We start from the raw sequence: 16,738 nt of genomic DNA, 5'->3' as shown, positions 1-16,738 counted from the left end.
TTGAACGTGTCCCAATTGTTGTGATAGTAATTGTTGATTGGATATCATTGCAACAATAGTTGAGACTTTAAAGTTGTTATTACTATGATGAGTACCCATAATTGAATGAAATGTACCCTTAGTTGTAAAAAGCAACCGATCATGTGATGTCACATTAGCTGCAGAAGCATGGGAGCCTCTTTTGCACAACTATTTGTCTCAACTTTTTTGGGGCTGTTTTGAACACCGTGGCAAAAAACATGTTGATGTGGCATCATATTTGATGATGTGGCCCTGAAACCCTAGTTATAATTAGGGGACTTGCCAAGTAAGTTGTAAAAAATCGAGAGTGATTTGAAATTTCCACATAGAATTTTGAGAAGCACAAAGGTAGGATGCACAACTACTGGGTCCTCTCCCCTAGTCAATGCACCATAAGCACATGATACTTGTCAACATGTTTGTGGAGTCTAGCTGCTAATCTGCTTGTATACTACCTACAACGTACAAAGAATAACCAAAGTTCTAACCATTGCTCATAATGTACACTTGCAAATTGAACGTATATCATACAAAACAAGGTCTATTTTCAAGACAGATGTGTCTTTTCAATGTACATTTAAATTGTAGCTTAAGATTTGATTTGTATATCATTTCAACTTGGGGATCGTCAATTAATTTGCATGTTTGCCCTCTGATCCACCTTGGAATCAAATCATTAGCATCAAAGCACAATCCACAATTTGTCAATACCTTATAGCAAACATTTTGGCCCATGTTAATAACAACTAGATCAGCTATCAACTTCCACTTGTACACAAAGGACCAAATAAAAGGAATCGATTGAGCATCTCTTGCTCATCCACAGCAATGTGCATTTGTACAAATGGTATGACAATATATGACACATCTTACATGCCAACAACAAAGCTTTTCATAGTTATACAAAATAGTCATTTCCAAACATGTCGGGTTCCAACCAATGGCACCCCTCGACATACCCTACAATGTTCCATTCAACATGCATGCACGCACCCCTACATGGTGCACGCACACACCCACACCTACTGCATGCCCACTTGCACACGCCCATGCCTACCCACACACACAGGCATGCACACCCAATTGTACATGCACTTCACATGCAAAGATATATATTAGCTCTATCGTTCAAGGTTATACAGACACCCACACCTCAAGGCCATGCACACAATGATGTCGCTGACTACAGTCTAGTACTATCAGTTCATGGCATTTATGCCTTTATTATGTCTGAGATTCAAAGCAAGTCAAATGCTCCACCAATTTGCCTAAAATATTTTTCCTTGTGTAGTAGATCAATTGGAGATTCAAAGCAAGTCAAGTGCTCCACCAGTTTGCCTAAAATAATTTTATCCTTGTGTAGTTGATCAATTGGATCCATACTCACCAATACGGTAGCAATTTTTCCTTTTTTTATTTTGACAATGTAGACAGCTCCATTCAGTCTTTAATGGTTTGCATCACGATATTTTTAGTTAAAAAACTTTACAAATCATCTTACACGTGTCCTTAATTATCAAGTATTTGAAGAACACAACCACGAAAGAAATGTGCTTGAAGAACAAGGAAGCTTGGTGGAAGAAAGGTTTTAAAATCTTATGGAGGGGTACTGAATAACAATTTTGGTATAATTTCTTGAATGCCAATTGACAATTCTATATGAGGTTAACAAATCCTTGGACTTGTTTTTTAATGCAAGTTGGATCATGTTAAAGAGTTATGATAAAAATGAAACGAGAAATAGGTTTGTGGTGTTCAATGGGCTGCCCCGTGTTAAGCAGATAAAAGAGATGACTCAAAAATAGCTGCGATATCATGGCCAAAGTTTTCAAAATTTTGAATTAAAGGCTTCTTGAGTGCTACATGACGATGTTCATACAAATCTATAAAAGATGTAATTTGAAATTTTGGTTGCCAAACCAGAAAGCCCTAATAATTTCCAAATCTGCTTTGATGCAATGTCAAAAGGGCACTTAGCTTCATGCTTGGGAAATATCTGCTAGGAAAGCAACCAATGTATATTCCTAGAAGGCTAGGAATAAAGTAAATGAGTCCATAATCAATAATCATCTAGGATCATATCAGAATGCAGTAAATGAGACAGTAATCAACAAGGCCTAATATCCTTAAAAAGATGTTTAAATCCTAAAAGAGAAGACCTCCGTACATCAACGGCTCAAAACAGAATTTAGAATACAGTAGAACATCAAAGGTAAGTAACAACACATAAATGGGACCTTCTATTTGCAAAAAGTTGAAATGAGAAAGTACCACAAATCAATGCCAATATCAATACAGAATAGAGTGAAAAGAAGCTAACTACTTTATGAAACGTGTTAGGCATGTTACCTGTTACTACAAAGACAAACATTCCTTGCCACTGGATGATTACCAACTGAACATGAATTGTCACAAAAAATCTTACAATCAGAAATTCTTAAAATCAAAAAATATTATAGATGAAAACTTAAGTTTAAAAATTTGCTGACAAAATCAAAGAGAAAAAGCAGTCCGTGCCCCAAACCACAACCATGTAACTGCATCCTAATTAACTGAGCTTCACAAAACTGCTTAAAACAATAGTTCAATGATCCAGCTGAGTGAAAAAACACACTTGTGTGATGCTTTATCGATTTTGAACATTACTAATATAGTACTAATCACCTTACAGGTGCTGAGAATATCAGTTGCATTTCTATGAAAATACCATACCTCATGCATATGTAAAAGATAACACATTCAAGTAAAAGGATAATATTCCAGAATCCAACTTAAGAACAGTATATTTTTTAAGCCAGTCTTAAAGTTGAAATATATATTCTTAACCCATTGCATACTTCTGGGTCCAGCTCCTCGCAGTTGTCTCATATTTAGATCTATCCGTCTTGTACATGTGAGCAATCTCAGGTACAAGAGGATCATCTGGGTTTGGATCAGTCAATAAAGAGCAAATTGAAAGCAAAACCTGCAAAAAAAATCCAAGCATTCTTTGTTATACCTCCAGCATTATGCTGAATGGTAAAGATTCAACAATATTCAATAGGGACTGCAATTGAGTAACAGTCAACTACTGCTTATTAAAGCCAGAAAAATGAAAACATGATAACCTTCGAGATTGTCAATGCGGGACTCCACTGTTCCTTCAAAATATCAAGACAGATACTGCCGTTGCTGTTAATATTTGGATGAAAAACTTTCGTCCTGAAGGCAACCTGCCACATAAATATTATCAACCAAAATATTAGCAAAACTCAGATGACAAAATAACACAGAAAATTGCCAAGAATCACTGGATATTTTAAACTTATATGTATATTACCAAGAAGCCTTTCAAGATAATTGTATGGCAATCACTAAACTCTAAACGTTGAAAGAAATGTTGGATGTTATATAACCAGAGCTACTGTTTTATCAACTTAGAATCATACCACGTATGCCCCAACAACAGGGACTAGTGCCCAGAAAAACCACCCAAGAAAATTCATTACGAAGGCTCTCTTACACAAATTACTATGAAATGTTATTGTTAACATCAAAAGTTATAATGGATAAGATACAAGAAAAGTCATCAATGATTTTGAATCTCGATTAAACTACAGCTGTCATTTATCCTTGTGATTAAACAGGGTAACCCAATCTACTTCAAAAATGTTTCCATTAAACCATGAGAATTGTGCCCTCTTAGTAGGTGCAAAAAATCATGACAACAGTAAAAATTAAGTGCCTAGGCTAGTCAAAACTAAATTAGTTGATAAGCAAGAACAAAAAGCAAAAAAAATCAGCTCTTGGGAAAAGTAGGCAAGCTGTCCACAAATTAGCTAGATGTTGAGGCAACTAGATGATAAGCACTATTGCAATGCAATAAAGATGAGACCATTCAACACTCCACTGAAGATGATACTATTACATAACCACTACTTAATAGCAAACATTAAGCTCTTTGTGGACATGTTTCAGCCCACTCTTCATTTCAGTCTTGCCTGACCCAAAGCAATAATTCTCCTGCAGATTTTGAACAAAGTAAAGCCTCCTATGAAGTACAATTTTCAAGTCCAAAAACTAAAAAACTATAGAAGGTCTAAAAAGGTGTTAACATACTGAGTAAAACTATATAAATATTGATGAGTGTTGACAGGACCAATCATACCTTCCTTCATCAAATATAATGTAGTTGTGAAAGCCTCATAAGCTACCCAGAAACTGGGTTAAAGCAGTAATCAGCAAATAATGTAGTGATTAAGATCTATTGTGGTGGAATGCACCACTACACACATTAGGAGATCAAGGATCTAGCTGAAAAATCAACTGGAAAAAAGATCAAGAATTTGGAAGAGTGTAGGCCCAATCAATAACAAAATATTTTATGCTATTGCACCCATAAACTACAACAAAGTATCTAAATCTAACATACTGGTAATCCACGCTCACTTCCTGTGATTCTAGAAAATTGCCTCAAATTAACTGTGGTCGAGCAAGAGACAAATTTCATCCTCAAATCAAAGGTAGATCCAGGCTATCAGCATTTGTGTGGTAACTCTTCATAATCTTTTGGTTTTGTTGGGTCAAGAAAGGTACTCCTGATAATCCCATATAACAATTAAAGAAAGCTTTAAAGAAGAATATACTGATACATTCACACTTGAACCACAATGTATCATATATTAATCATGAAAAGCTTTTCACATGATGACTATACATTTATTCACCAAGTAGCCTACATCAGACACCAAAGATTAGTCAGTGATCAACAAAACATAGGCAAATGTTACCTCGGTGACAAATTTCATCCCCTGAGATACTTTGCTAACCGTGGAGTACTACTTGACATTTAAGAGATGTACAAAAAATGTAGACACAAAGTTTAAAAGTATACCGACAGCGTTTGACACTTGAGAATACCTAGACACTATGGACACCTGGAAAGCTAAAGTGGCAAAGACAGGTGACAGAACCCATATTTATAGCAAAAGGAACAATGTTCACAACAAGAATGATTGGCATTTGTAGCTTGCCTTACACTTCAAGTAGTGGGTTCTATTTCACCTTCTATAACTTTCTTCCAAATATACCTGAAAGACTAAGGGAAATATTTTCTTACTCACATGCAAGTTGCTTTACATTTCAAGCTAACTTCTTGTATGATAAGGAGGGAAAGGTGGGGGGAATCTCTTAACCTCGCATATGTTCTTTACAGATGAATAGAAGTGGCTTGATGGGACTAGAAGTGGCTGATACAATCCTAGTTTATTGTTATTAGGATTGCTCATGCTACATAGTTTGCAGCTTTGAAAAAAGTTGGGAACAGTACTTTGCGTATATGGCCAATGAACACAACACTGCAAATTTGAAACTATTTTTGCAACACCAAATTGTCCACGCACTTTTGAAGTATGTGGTAAAAAGACTAATCTCCTCTCTTTTGGACAATGAACAAATTACATTTATAGAGAAGTCCATTCTTTCACGTGAAAATCAAACCTTACAAGAAAATCATCATGTTTAGCTTCCTTGAGCTGCTGATGTAGCTCTCTAGAATCTTTGCCATGCTCACAATCTTCCACATATACCTCCTTTGCAAAAAGTTCAATCTAGAACAAATATAGCTGATAAAAATGATGGCCTAAATGACAAATCAGAAAGTTTATTCATTACACCATTTTTATATCCAATAACCCATTGAAATGGCTTAAGGAAGTCTGTCCACTATTAATGATGAGTCTACTAAAACTTCCTTTGAGCTTTCTAGACATTGGAGTGGCCAATGATCCATAATATGGTTGTTTTGTCAAAAAAATAATGATTACACCTTTTAACAACTTCCACCAACACATAAAGCTCCTTACATAAGAGTAAAAGCCACGCAATGAACCCATTACACAATTCCAAGTGGTAAAATATGGACCCACCTCACTTAATTAGGACAATGCACACAGCACAAATGTTTACACATGTTTCCACTTGAAATAGCTGTTACAAATAGGGAAGAGCCAACATGAGTGCAGATAGAGGATTGCCAATGTCTAGTCAAGTCTATTTATTTGTCACCATATTTGGGGAGGCAAAGATTTCCTATTATATCATCCATCTACCATCAAAGAGTCAAGGATTCACTACCATACATGTTCATTTGCTTCTTCAACTCATCCAAAGCCTTTTCTTGCATGTTGCCCCATTCAAAACCTTTTTGTGACCTATTATTTCATGGAACTGAGCTGCTATGGAAAAAAATTCTTTATCAAACTTTCTTAAGTTTTGGGCTGCTTAAACAAAGCTTCTTGTCTCAATATGCTTGTGGGCTTGGGCCAAATTCACTATGGCCTCAAATTTGTAAGTCCCTACAAACCACACCATCTCCTAAACATGCCCAAGGTAAACTAGACTCCGTTTAATAAATTCACATTTCTTATCGTTCAATAAAAGCTTGTTCCCCATTAAAATCTACAAAACTTTTATCATGTGCAACATGTTCCTCACAATAATGTTTTGTAAGTAAATAATCACGTACTCATCAATCAGGTTGTATAGCACTTCATTCAGTGAGCTCATTAAGGTTGTCAGTGCATTAAACTAACCAAATGAAAGCAATAGTCATTCAAACAACACTCATCCAGTCTTGAGCATAGTTTTCCAAACATCATCTTTTCTTATTCTTTCTTGATGATATCCAGACCATAAATTCAACTTAGTGAAGAGCCTAGCATGCTGGAACTAATCAATTAAATCATCAATGCATGGCAGAGGGTGCCAATTCTTTATCGTGATCTTGTTTAGCACCCTACAATCAATGCATATACAATATGACCCGTCATTGTTTAGTACCACCACTGGGAGAACAACAGGGTAACATGCTAGGCCTTTCAACAATTCATGCAACTGCTCTTTTTTCATTAATCTTTACAACACATTGCCAATAGAGACCTATGTTGGGAAGTGAGCAATTAGGCAACAATTGGATTTCATGCTCTCTGGATCTGCAACAGGGTAGCCCCTTGGGCTACTCCAAGAGCTCTTTAAATTGGCATATAAGTTCATCTTCACCTTCATTTTTCTTGTGTGCAAGCAGTTCATGCATGGTTTGAACCTCTGCCACATGCTATATGTATTCTTACCCCACAAAAACAACAACACAAGCTTTCCACTTGCATTTATATGATGCCTAGCTTGGGCAGCACTTGCCATTGACGCTTTGGATTTCCTCTCATATCACTTAATCATCATTTCCTCTCCATTCTTAATAGAATGGCACTTATTCAACATCCTATTGAAGATTACATCTTGTTTACAGGGATAGGGACTTCCAAACACTAAACCATAGAACACCTAAAGGAATGACATCAGCAATTACCTCATTCTTGAAATCTATGGAGTCTGCAAATCTAATAGTGTATTCCATCCATACCAAAATCTCCACACCTTACATCAGCCAACCCAAAGAGTATAATGGTGGGTGTTTCTTCATCTCCAACCCAAGCCCTTGCACCAAACTTTGTGAAATCGGGTTCACTTGACATCAAAACAAATAAGGCATCCAATTTTCTACCTTTCAGCTGCAACTTGACATGAAACAACTCAGTAGCCTTGTCCTTCTCTCAAGCATCGTCATTAACCATATTTGCCCCTTTCTGCATAGTTCCAAATGAAATTCTCTCATCTGCATCCAAAATACATTGAATTTCCTTCACTTTATTAGTAGTGACAATGTTCTTATTCTTCTTGAACTTCTTGAAGGGATGAAGCTCCAATTGAACTAACAACAGAACCTCTTCATTATGACCCTCATTGTCATAGTGTCAGCAAAACCTTTTCTCTTTTAACAATTATCATTGTACTTACGATGTTATTAGCGATTTTATTGCCCTTTCACTTGTTTTCACCTTGATTGGAATCCTTAACCATCTACAAACAATGGCCCAGCATACTACCTTCATCAAGATTTTAAGATTTAGCATTTAGGACAGCCCTTCAAAGATGCCCAAACAACACTCCAATATACTTCATGAGCACATCTAGTTACATCACATCCCTACAAAGCTCCAAAGCCTTCTAATGGAACTCATTCTTGTAGCAAATCCAATGGAAATTTGTTGTCGAGAATTCCTAGACACCTAGCCATTCTCTTTGACCAAAATAATAGAATTGGATTGCTCTATCATCTTCGTTTCATATTGCATAAAACAAGTCGTTAAATCTTCCCATTTCGAGATTGATCGAACTTTCCTCATTTGTAGGGAAGTAGAATATGCCTTTTACCATGTTAAGGCACGCCTGGATAGCTTTAAACGGGCAAAGGTACTTTGTTGTTGAGGATTCAAATCTTGCAACCTAAAATAGATTTCCATTTATGAAATCCATTGGTTCAACTTATTTGCATTAAAAAGGCTGAATATCCATCTTTGCGTTAGCTAAGAAGGGAAGATTGTTGCCACTGTTAAAGATTTCTCCTGTGCACATATGTGGTCCTTGGTTGTTCTTCTTTGGGACTCTCTTGTTATATCCAATCATTGAGTGATAGTAAGTAAAACACCAAAGCATATGTAATGTCCTCTTCTTGAGCTTAGTCAGTTGGTAGACAATTGGCCTATTCTCGAGTTACCATAGGCTAATCGGTAAAGAAAAGGGGACTCCAAAGTTCTTGAACAGCACAGGTTCAGTATTTCAGGCATGTTATCCATGGTGTTAAGCTCAATTGGCAGTGAGGATCATCATGACACTTTTAGAAGTGTTTTCTGACTTTTGGTGAGTTATCCCTACTTCTTCAAGTGACAATCTATTTTCAGTATGTCACCCAATTGGCTTCAACCATCATCCCAAGCTTCAGTATCATGTTGGTGTAAACAAAGTTTAATTTTGATGTCATTTCAATGCTTTCCGCAACTCGGATAAAATAATTTAAATATTCACTTAAGTTTCTAAAGTTGTATTATTTATAAAAACAGCTAAGTGTAGTATCTTTTTAAAAGATATAAAGTCACCTCAAAAGTGGACGCCTAGGTCATGGGGGGCATTTTTTCAAAACAAAATGCTATTAATACTTCAAAAAGTTCATTTTGAGTGAATAATTGAATATCTCTCCAAAAGACTTATACATGGATGTTGGCTCATTTAAAGAGATAGATTTGTATATGATATTGTTATGCTGGTGGAATGAACCTGAGTTCTTCAAAAGCTTCTTGAGCACGAAAACCCTCTTGAAGTTACTGGTTTCAGTGACGAAGACCCCCCTAGCTGGTTTGGATGGTTTCAGACAAAGGCCACACCCACACCCACAAGTGAAGTATTTTCTAGTTTCTTTCATAATTAAGTCTTTTGCAATGTTTTGATTTGCAAGTTTTTGGTGTGATTAGCATAGTATTTCAAAAGTTTTTTGGAGTATTTTACAGAGGCATCCATTGAGTTTCCTAGCCAATTGTACAACTCTCTTGTAGCCCGTTGTACCCTTATTTTTGGTTGACAAATGCATGTAATCATCTTGTGATCTCAAATCTGGCAAGTGTATTGGATGTTCCTAGCAGGTCGTACATTTTCAAGGAGGATTCAAGCTGTTTAAAATACTGTACTTCATCATAGGTGGCAGTACCATATGCTGTGGTGTCTCTGGAAATAGGAAACTGGGTGCTGTTCTTCTTTTCTGTTTGATTGTTCATTTAGCATCACCCAGACCTCCTTTCTCCTTGACACCTCAGTTTGAGTTGGAGAAGTCAGTAATTGATGAGTTTTGAGGGTTTTTAGAGATCAGCTAGCTGCTGGCCCTGCAAGAAATATTCCTGTTTCAGACCAGCAACATCAATTTGATGATAATCAGACGGCTGTTTAGTGTTTCTGAGAATTTTCTGCAGTAGACACCTGTTAGCCAGTATACCAGCAAGGAATTAGGTGCTGCTGACCTGCAACAGCTCCTATTTGCTTCATCCAAGGTATTTTCTTTGTTGGGTATTCATTTATACAAATTACACATGTGATTTGGCATCATTTTGGGGTGTTACAGCAGTTGTTTACATCTGCAACTTATATCAGCAGTTACTCACTGTTTATAATGAATATGTGCTAACCTTGTAATGCTTTGGATGATTATACCACCAAAATATTTAAATTCTATGCACTTTATTTTGTAAACACTGTATGGTAATACCACCAGTGGCATTAAAAATTGTTATTGCTGATGTATTTACCCCAATGAACAAGTGCTTCAGTTGTATTAATCATTCCCACTAAACAAATGGATGTGCCCCTTTCCACTCACCACTGGATAAGTGGAAGAAACCTATTTTCATTTCAGTATTGTATGAAGCTTTCCCACTGAAAAGTGGAAGTGCCCTTCTAACTCCCACTAAATAAACAAATGGTTACATCTTTCAGTACTGCACATGCACCCCACTGAATAAGTGGTTTTGGCTGGCTTGCCACCTGATGTTTTCCTTTCAGTTTCTGCATTTCAATTAATTGTAACCCTGAATACTGTATGCTCTCACCTTGCCCACTTTGGGATCTGGGTGATCAGAAAGTGGAAGGAAAATTTATTTGCATCTCTATTTCAATTAATAATATTTTCAAAAAAAAAATTAGCAGTGTATGTTATAGCATGTCCAGTTTTCCTATGTGACAAGAAAAAATGGCAACATCAACTTCTAACTTCCAAAATCTTTCACCAACTGCCTCATCAATGTCCGTTAGAGCACAATGTTTATTAGGGATCCATACATTAATAAATAAGCCTAAAATAAATATTTATAAAGCTCTACTATAAGGTATAAAACCTCATCATATAGATATTTTCTTAACATGTTACAAAGAATATTCAATTAATAGGTTTTTTGATATAATTTTAACATATTAATCTGCACTAGAGGTTTATGTGAGACCATTTGGAACGAGTAAGGGATTTACCTCAAGTTCGTGTGTCTCAAAGTATACAAACAAATGTAAATTATCTTAATAATGATGCTTTGTAGAGTTTTTCACAACTATGATTTTCCCCACCATAAATTTCATGCTGTTTCCTATATTTAATTATTTCCTTGTACATTTATATTTTATTAATCAATCTTCTATAAACATAATTTAATAAACTCTCCTAAAGAATTAATAACTCTGTACATATCTTTGTTAGCTTCATGTGTCGTCCTTCTTTGTGGTTGATTCCACATTGGGTACCAATTTCAAGCTCAAATTAACTCTCGTCTCTTCTTCCACTAGACCATGTGATGGGCTTAACAGCTGTTTCGGACCTGCTCTGATACCAATCTGACCGGTAAACTGATCAAAATACTCCTATCACCTCACTAATGACAGACTTCTACTAGTTAAATAATCGAAACCACCTTAGAATGAGCAATATTAGGTGCTTGCAATCCTTCAGCCAAGCAGAATTCGTGCATCTACATCTAAGCAACTTCAAGATCCATTGGGAATGTCAAAATAGTAACAAGACAATATATGACAATGATTAAAACAAATTGTTTGAACTGGAGAAACCCAAAAAAGGGAGAACTTTAGAACACCTCCTCATCTTCATTATATAGCATTTAAAAATCATCAGCTAAAATGAAGTATGATCTGAACATGACCTATGAATCTCTTTGAGACATTACACAAGCCTGTACAACTTTCATTTAGCTACTCTATTCCAAAACGCTACACCAATGGTGTCACTAGTATGTAAAACCACTTGCTCTAAAGGTAGACATGAGCATCAATGCATCCAGTCATCAAAAATGGTATAAATAACCTCCTACACAATTCTCAAGGGGTTGGACCCCCATTCCAATGCTTAGAAATGGAAACAAGCTGACACAACCCTTTGGAATGTCATGTTTTGCACACACACAAACGAATTTGTTAGTTGCTAGTGAAACAGTCCACTACTTATGACAAGTTCACCAGGACGACTATCTATATGCTTCTAGGGTTCAATGTTCATCACGGTAATTAGGAAGTTTGTTGAGGCAAACATGTGTTTGCTGCTTGCGTAAGCAGAGAACTAGCCAAAATGAAGAAAAATGTTTTTAAACCTGCACACAAACATGTCGTCTTCTCCAAGATACTCCAAATCATCCTAATTCTTCAACACACCTACATGTAAGTTCTTGTTGCTCCAAAATCAACAAAAAACAACTCATTTTCATAAGAACTCCTTGACTAGCATTCCACAGTCAAGATCCAATTTTGAGATTATATTTCTTGCTCTAGAATGAAGGATAAAAACAAATATTTTTAGGTGAAGGCAAAGTCAGACAAGTATGCATCTTTTGACTCCAAATGGATTAAGCCACCAAATTTTGGATTTGAAGCTGGTGAACTAACTTCCCTAAGTGGTTGCCAAAAATGTAGTAACTAATTTACCTGTACTTAAATTTAATAAAAACTCCATTTTGTTGAAATTCTACATATCACATAATATGTTGAGCAGGAGTAATATGCAGTGACCTTTGTTAATAAGTACAATACTTCCCTCCCCCAAATGAGGACTATGGTGCAAGTAATCTTATAAAAGGCCCTCTTCGAGCAAATGTAATAATGGCAAAAGATAAAATAAAGAACCACGTTGTGTTTTTAAAGTGTTTATTTAACTTTCTAAGTGTACTGTTACATTAAACAAAACAATCTTATCTATAGAATGAAATATAGCAATAGATATTTTTAATCCAAATTTTTGAAGCAAATAATACAATAGATGAGACATGAACTTAAAATTGACTATGCTAGTAAAATACAGACAAGAGAGTTAGGAGAACATATCTAGTATGTAATTTAAGACTAGAAATGCACTCTAGGTGGCTGAAAAGTGTTGGTATGTTTGCCGTTGCACCAAAAGCTCGAACTATCAACGTCCGCTACAAACGCCAGACTTACCCAGATCCACAGGAGGCAGTTAAGCCATGTCGCGAACTCCGAAAGAGGTGCTGACCACCATGTCAACAATCTCCCCCTCAGCACCAACTAAGGGTTCCGCACCAACGGAATGAAGGAGACCTCCCAGGATTCGAACCCGTGACCCAAGGCTCTGATACCAATTGTTGGTATGTTTGCCGTTGCGCCAAAAGCTTGAGCTATCAACGCCAGACTTACCCAGATCCACGGGAGATGGTCAAGCCATGTCGCGAACTCCAAAGGAGGTGCTGACCACCAAGTCAACAAAAAGAGGTTCATAGAAAATTTCAGTTGATTCTAATGTGCTAAAAAGTGAGAGTCAATAACAAACACTGTTGTCCTAAAGAAGTTTCTAAATGATTGTCTAGCACTAGGGTGCTGGAGTATAATATTGGTACACTCTTGACCCTGATGGATGCTGGAGTATATAATGGGCCCAAGCAACGTTTTCTGTGATAATTCTAAAACTTCAAGAAGTTGCTCACCTTTATTTTTGGTACCTTGTTATGCCTACAAAATATTGAAAAATACTTGTACATGATGAAATCCAACCTATAAAAGTTTGAAGGGCCCAAAAGCTTACTTAGTGCTATTGCAAAACAGCCTATTTGGATTTCAACCTCAATAGCCTATGAAGATTGAATGCATGTGATCCCTAAGTGGGATATTTTTGCTGTGCAAAGTTTTACAGCTACCAACCAAATCACAGCAGGATGTCTAGCTAAAGTGATATGTGCTTGCAAAATAGAGGATGACCTAGGAAATAGAGACTTATTGATATGCCAAGGAACTAGACAATGAAGGTTGGATCTGCAGCAAGGGTTTTGGGTGAGGGAGATATCTTACATCAAGAATGATCATGCTCTACAAGGCCTATTGATTGTGTTGTGTAAATACTTGCTTTTCATAACAATTGAGGGGTGGTGAGGTAAAGGAAACATGAACACATATCTGTTGTCATATAAATTAGATACATGTCATATGCAACAATAATGTTAAAGATCAAATTAAACCATTTTAAGGGGGCCATATCCACAACCTTACAATGACACTAGAATTCACAAATATGAGAATGTTAAAGCACTACCTCCTATTTAGAGGCCATGATAACCTATGATCCCAATGAGACCAATCTTATATATTATATCTTAAACAAAGCAAAGGTTATGCATGCGACATGTCACTCACTCCATAACATGATTCATCCAATAAACTAAGGGCATAACATGCAAATGACATCCAAAAGCCTATAAATAAGAGTCCAAACCTTAAAAACCATCTCCAAAATAGTCAAAATCATCAACCATTAAAATGTTTTTTAAACATTGAAAATCTCAAATGGTGATGTTGATTGGGCAAGCTAACTTAGCACATCACTATCCATGAACGATGATGTCAACTGGATATAATTTAACTTCAAAAATAATTCTAAGGAGACCCTGGAGGGATTCTATGTGTCATGAGGCCAAAATAAGAGCAATATGAGGGAAATTTAGAGACAAGTAAATCACAAGGGAGGACACTACGAGGAATGCAACTGAAGCAATAACAATGACCTGCAAGACAGATGCTGACAAGTACTAAGGCCAGTTGCTCCAGTTCCGAATTTGGGAGGTTGCTGCACTCACAGATCTCGACTGGAAAAGCATAGTAAATTCATTTTTAGGTGTAGGCAACAACTACATTAACTCAAATGTAGATGGGCTTACAAGAACCCAACAGAGAAAAGAAAAAAGGGTCCGTAGGCTTACATAAATTTTAACTCATCTCAATAAATCTAACATTGTGATACCTAGCGTACATGTAACATGCAACACATATATAAATATCAATTTAGAAACATAATTAACATTACTTCTACTAAGACGGTCTAAATATTGATGCTGAATAATTTTTTAGTGAATAATTACAGGTTTATTTTAAAGTTAATTTCTCTTACGTAATCAAGGGTAGACTTTGCAGAAAATGCAGTATTTGATGTTCCATCATCATAAATCTAAAATAATATATATAGGTTTATTTTAATTTACATAAACCTAAATCTAAAATAGACTTATAGGTTTATTTTCATGTTAATTTCTCTTACATAATCAAGGGTAGACTTTGCAGAAAATGCAGTATTTGATGTTTCATCGTCATAAATCTAAAATAATATATAAATGTATTTAATTTTTAATGACAAGTGCAATTTTTGGATAGGGAACTAATTTTCAGGCCATCTTAACTGCATCCACCACAAGCGTACTGGAAGCAGCATCTCCAAACTTCATGTGATTTTCATGCATGCTACAAATCAATGATGCAGCACAGTAAATGAAATTATCTCAAAACTCAGTATAAATACTAAAATCACAGAGCTCAAGCAGTGGCATGATGTCTGCACAATATGAATACAGCTCAGCCATATTCCCAGGCGCTAACAAAAACATAATCATTGAATAGTCTATCATAAACACTGTATACAGCTCAGAATGCCAGGGATGTAAATCAACAAATGCACAAACTGAACATGGCTAATGCACCTTGGGTGGCTATACAGTTAAGAGTGCTGGAAATGTAAACCAAAAAATGCACAAAGTGAAAATGACTAATGTACCTTGGGGGGCTTGAATGGATAATCAGGGGGGAAATGGATTGTGACCAGAAACACACCACCAGCATAGGGGCTGTCTGGAGGTCCCATGATTGTTGCTTGCCAATGGAACATATCCTCCGCAACTGGTCCTGCACGTATATGGTAGCCAATAAATAAAGCCTGATGAATTTATTTCCATCATAAAGCTCACTTAATAAAATCTATTTCCAAGTAAAAGTTTCCATAAAAGTATTGCATATTTATAGACATTTAAATGCAAAATCATTTCTGCTACTTGCCTGCATTACCAACATGCAAAGCAATGAATCCTTTGAAGTCTCGACTGAAATTTGTTAACAGAAGACTATGTATGTATCACATGTAAATACCAATACACGAATGTATTCAGTACACAAGGAATTTAAGAAATAATGTGAGATTGTAAACAACCATTAGAATGAATAAAATAAGGCACGGTAGTCCTTTAGAAGGAGTTCAGCTTAAACGTGTTGAGAAGTATTCCTTTAATACTATGGTTCCTAAAATGGGAAATATGCACGTAGATCTGCCATAAAATATTGCTATAACCATTAAAAATTCTGTATACAGAACCCAGGAATGACTGAATATTGTAAAAATATCAAGAAAAATCCTATGTATAAAATGTGGTGCTCAAGCCCATTTCATCACCTCCTAAACGCTATTGATGTAATGCAACAAAACGACAAAACATATCACTCGTAAGCTATAACAGATTTATTGAGAACTCAAATTAGGCTAGTGCAACAGTTAACAAAAGATGAGTGACTGGTGCTGGTCCAACTACTCTAATCATTGGTAACGATCATGTTTTGTTATAGTCAAACAAGGTAAAGAAGAATCAAAATACCAATGGCACAATGTTTCTCAGTATTTATACAGCTCAACATCCCTACGGTCCTGATTGTTGTGAAAACTACCTGAACAGAGAAGTTCCTACAGAAACAATATTGAGGATTTGTAATTGTCAATATTGCATTAACGTTGTTTTAGATAGTTATTTGTATTGTATTTGGGTAAAATATCAAGATGTTAAACTTCTCATGTCAGACCCTTTGAAATAGAAACGGAAGGATACCCACCTGCCGCTTATATATGTATATGAACATAGACCTTTAGAAATTTCACTTGTTTGTGGAAGTGCTAATGCTCTTTTGAAGGAAAACAATTTATTTCCAGTACTCAAAGCAAGAGGCCTTTTTTTAATTATGAGAAGTGAAAGCCCCAACACAAGTG

The 16,738-nt window shown here is 36.0% G+C and overlaps 1 protein-coding gene across 1 annotated transcript in view; it reads right to left on the bottom strand.

Annotated features, from left to right (window-relative positions):
• Window positions 1–2,622: 2,622 nt before the first annotated feature.
• Window positions 2,623–16,738, bottom strand: part of LOC131029731 (ubiquitin-conjugating enzyme E2-17 kDa) — a 14,663-nt gene continuing 547 nt past the window's right edge. Inside the window, exons 3-5 of the mRNA XM_057960359.2 lie at window positions 15,485–15,612; window positions 3,129–3,233; window positions 2,623–2,986 (exon numbers count right to left, since the gene is read on the bottom strand). Coding sequence (XP_057816342.1) covers window positions 2,843–2,986; window positions 3,129–3,233; window positions 15,485–15,612 — 377 coding nt within the window. The 3' untranslated portion in view covers window positions 2,623–2,842. The remainder of the gene's footprint in view (window positions 2,987–3,128; window positions 3,234–15,484; window positions 15,613–16,738) is intronic.

The sequence above is a fragment of the Cryptomeria japonica genome, chromosome 9, assembly GCF_030272615.1.
Source record: "Cryptomeria japonica chromosome 9, Sugi_1.0, whole genome shotgun sequence".
In the NCBI taxonomy this organism is placed as follows: Eukaryota; Viridiplantae; Streptophyta; class Pinopsida; order Cupressales; family Cupressaceae; genus Cryptomeria; species Cryptomeria japonica.
Note: the sequence above shows the minus strand (reverse complement) of the source record. Positions and strands in the feature narration are given on the sequence as shown.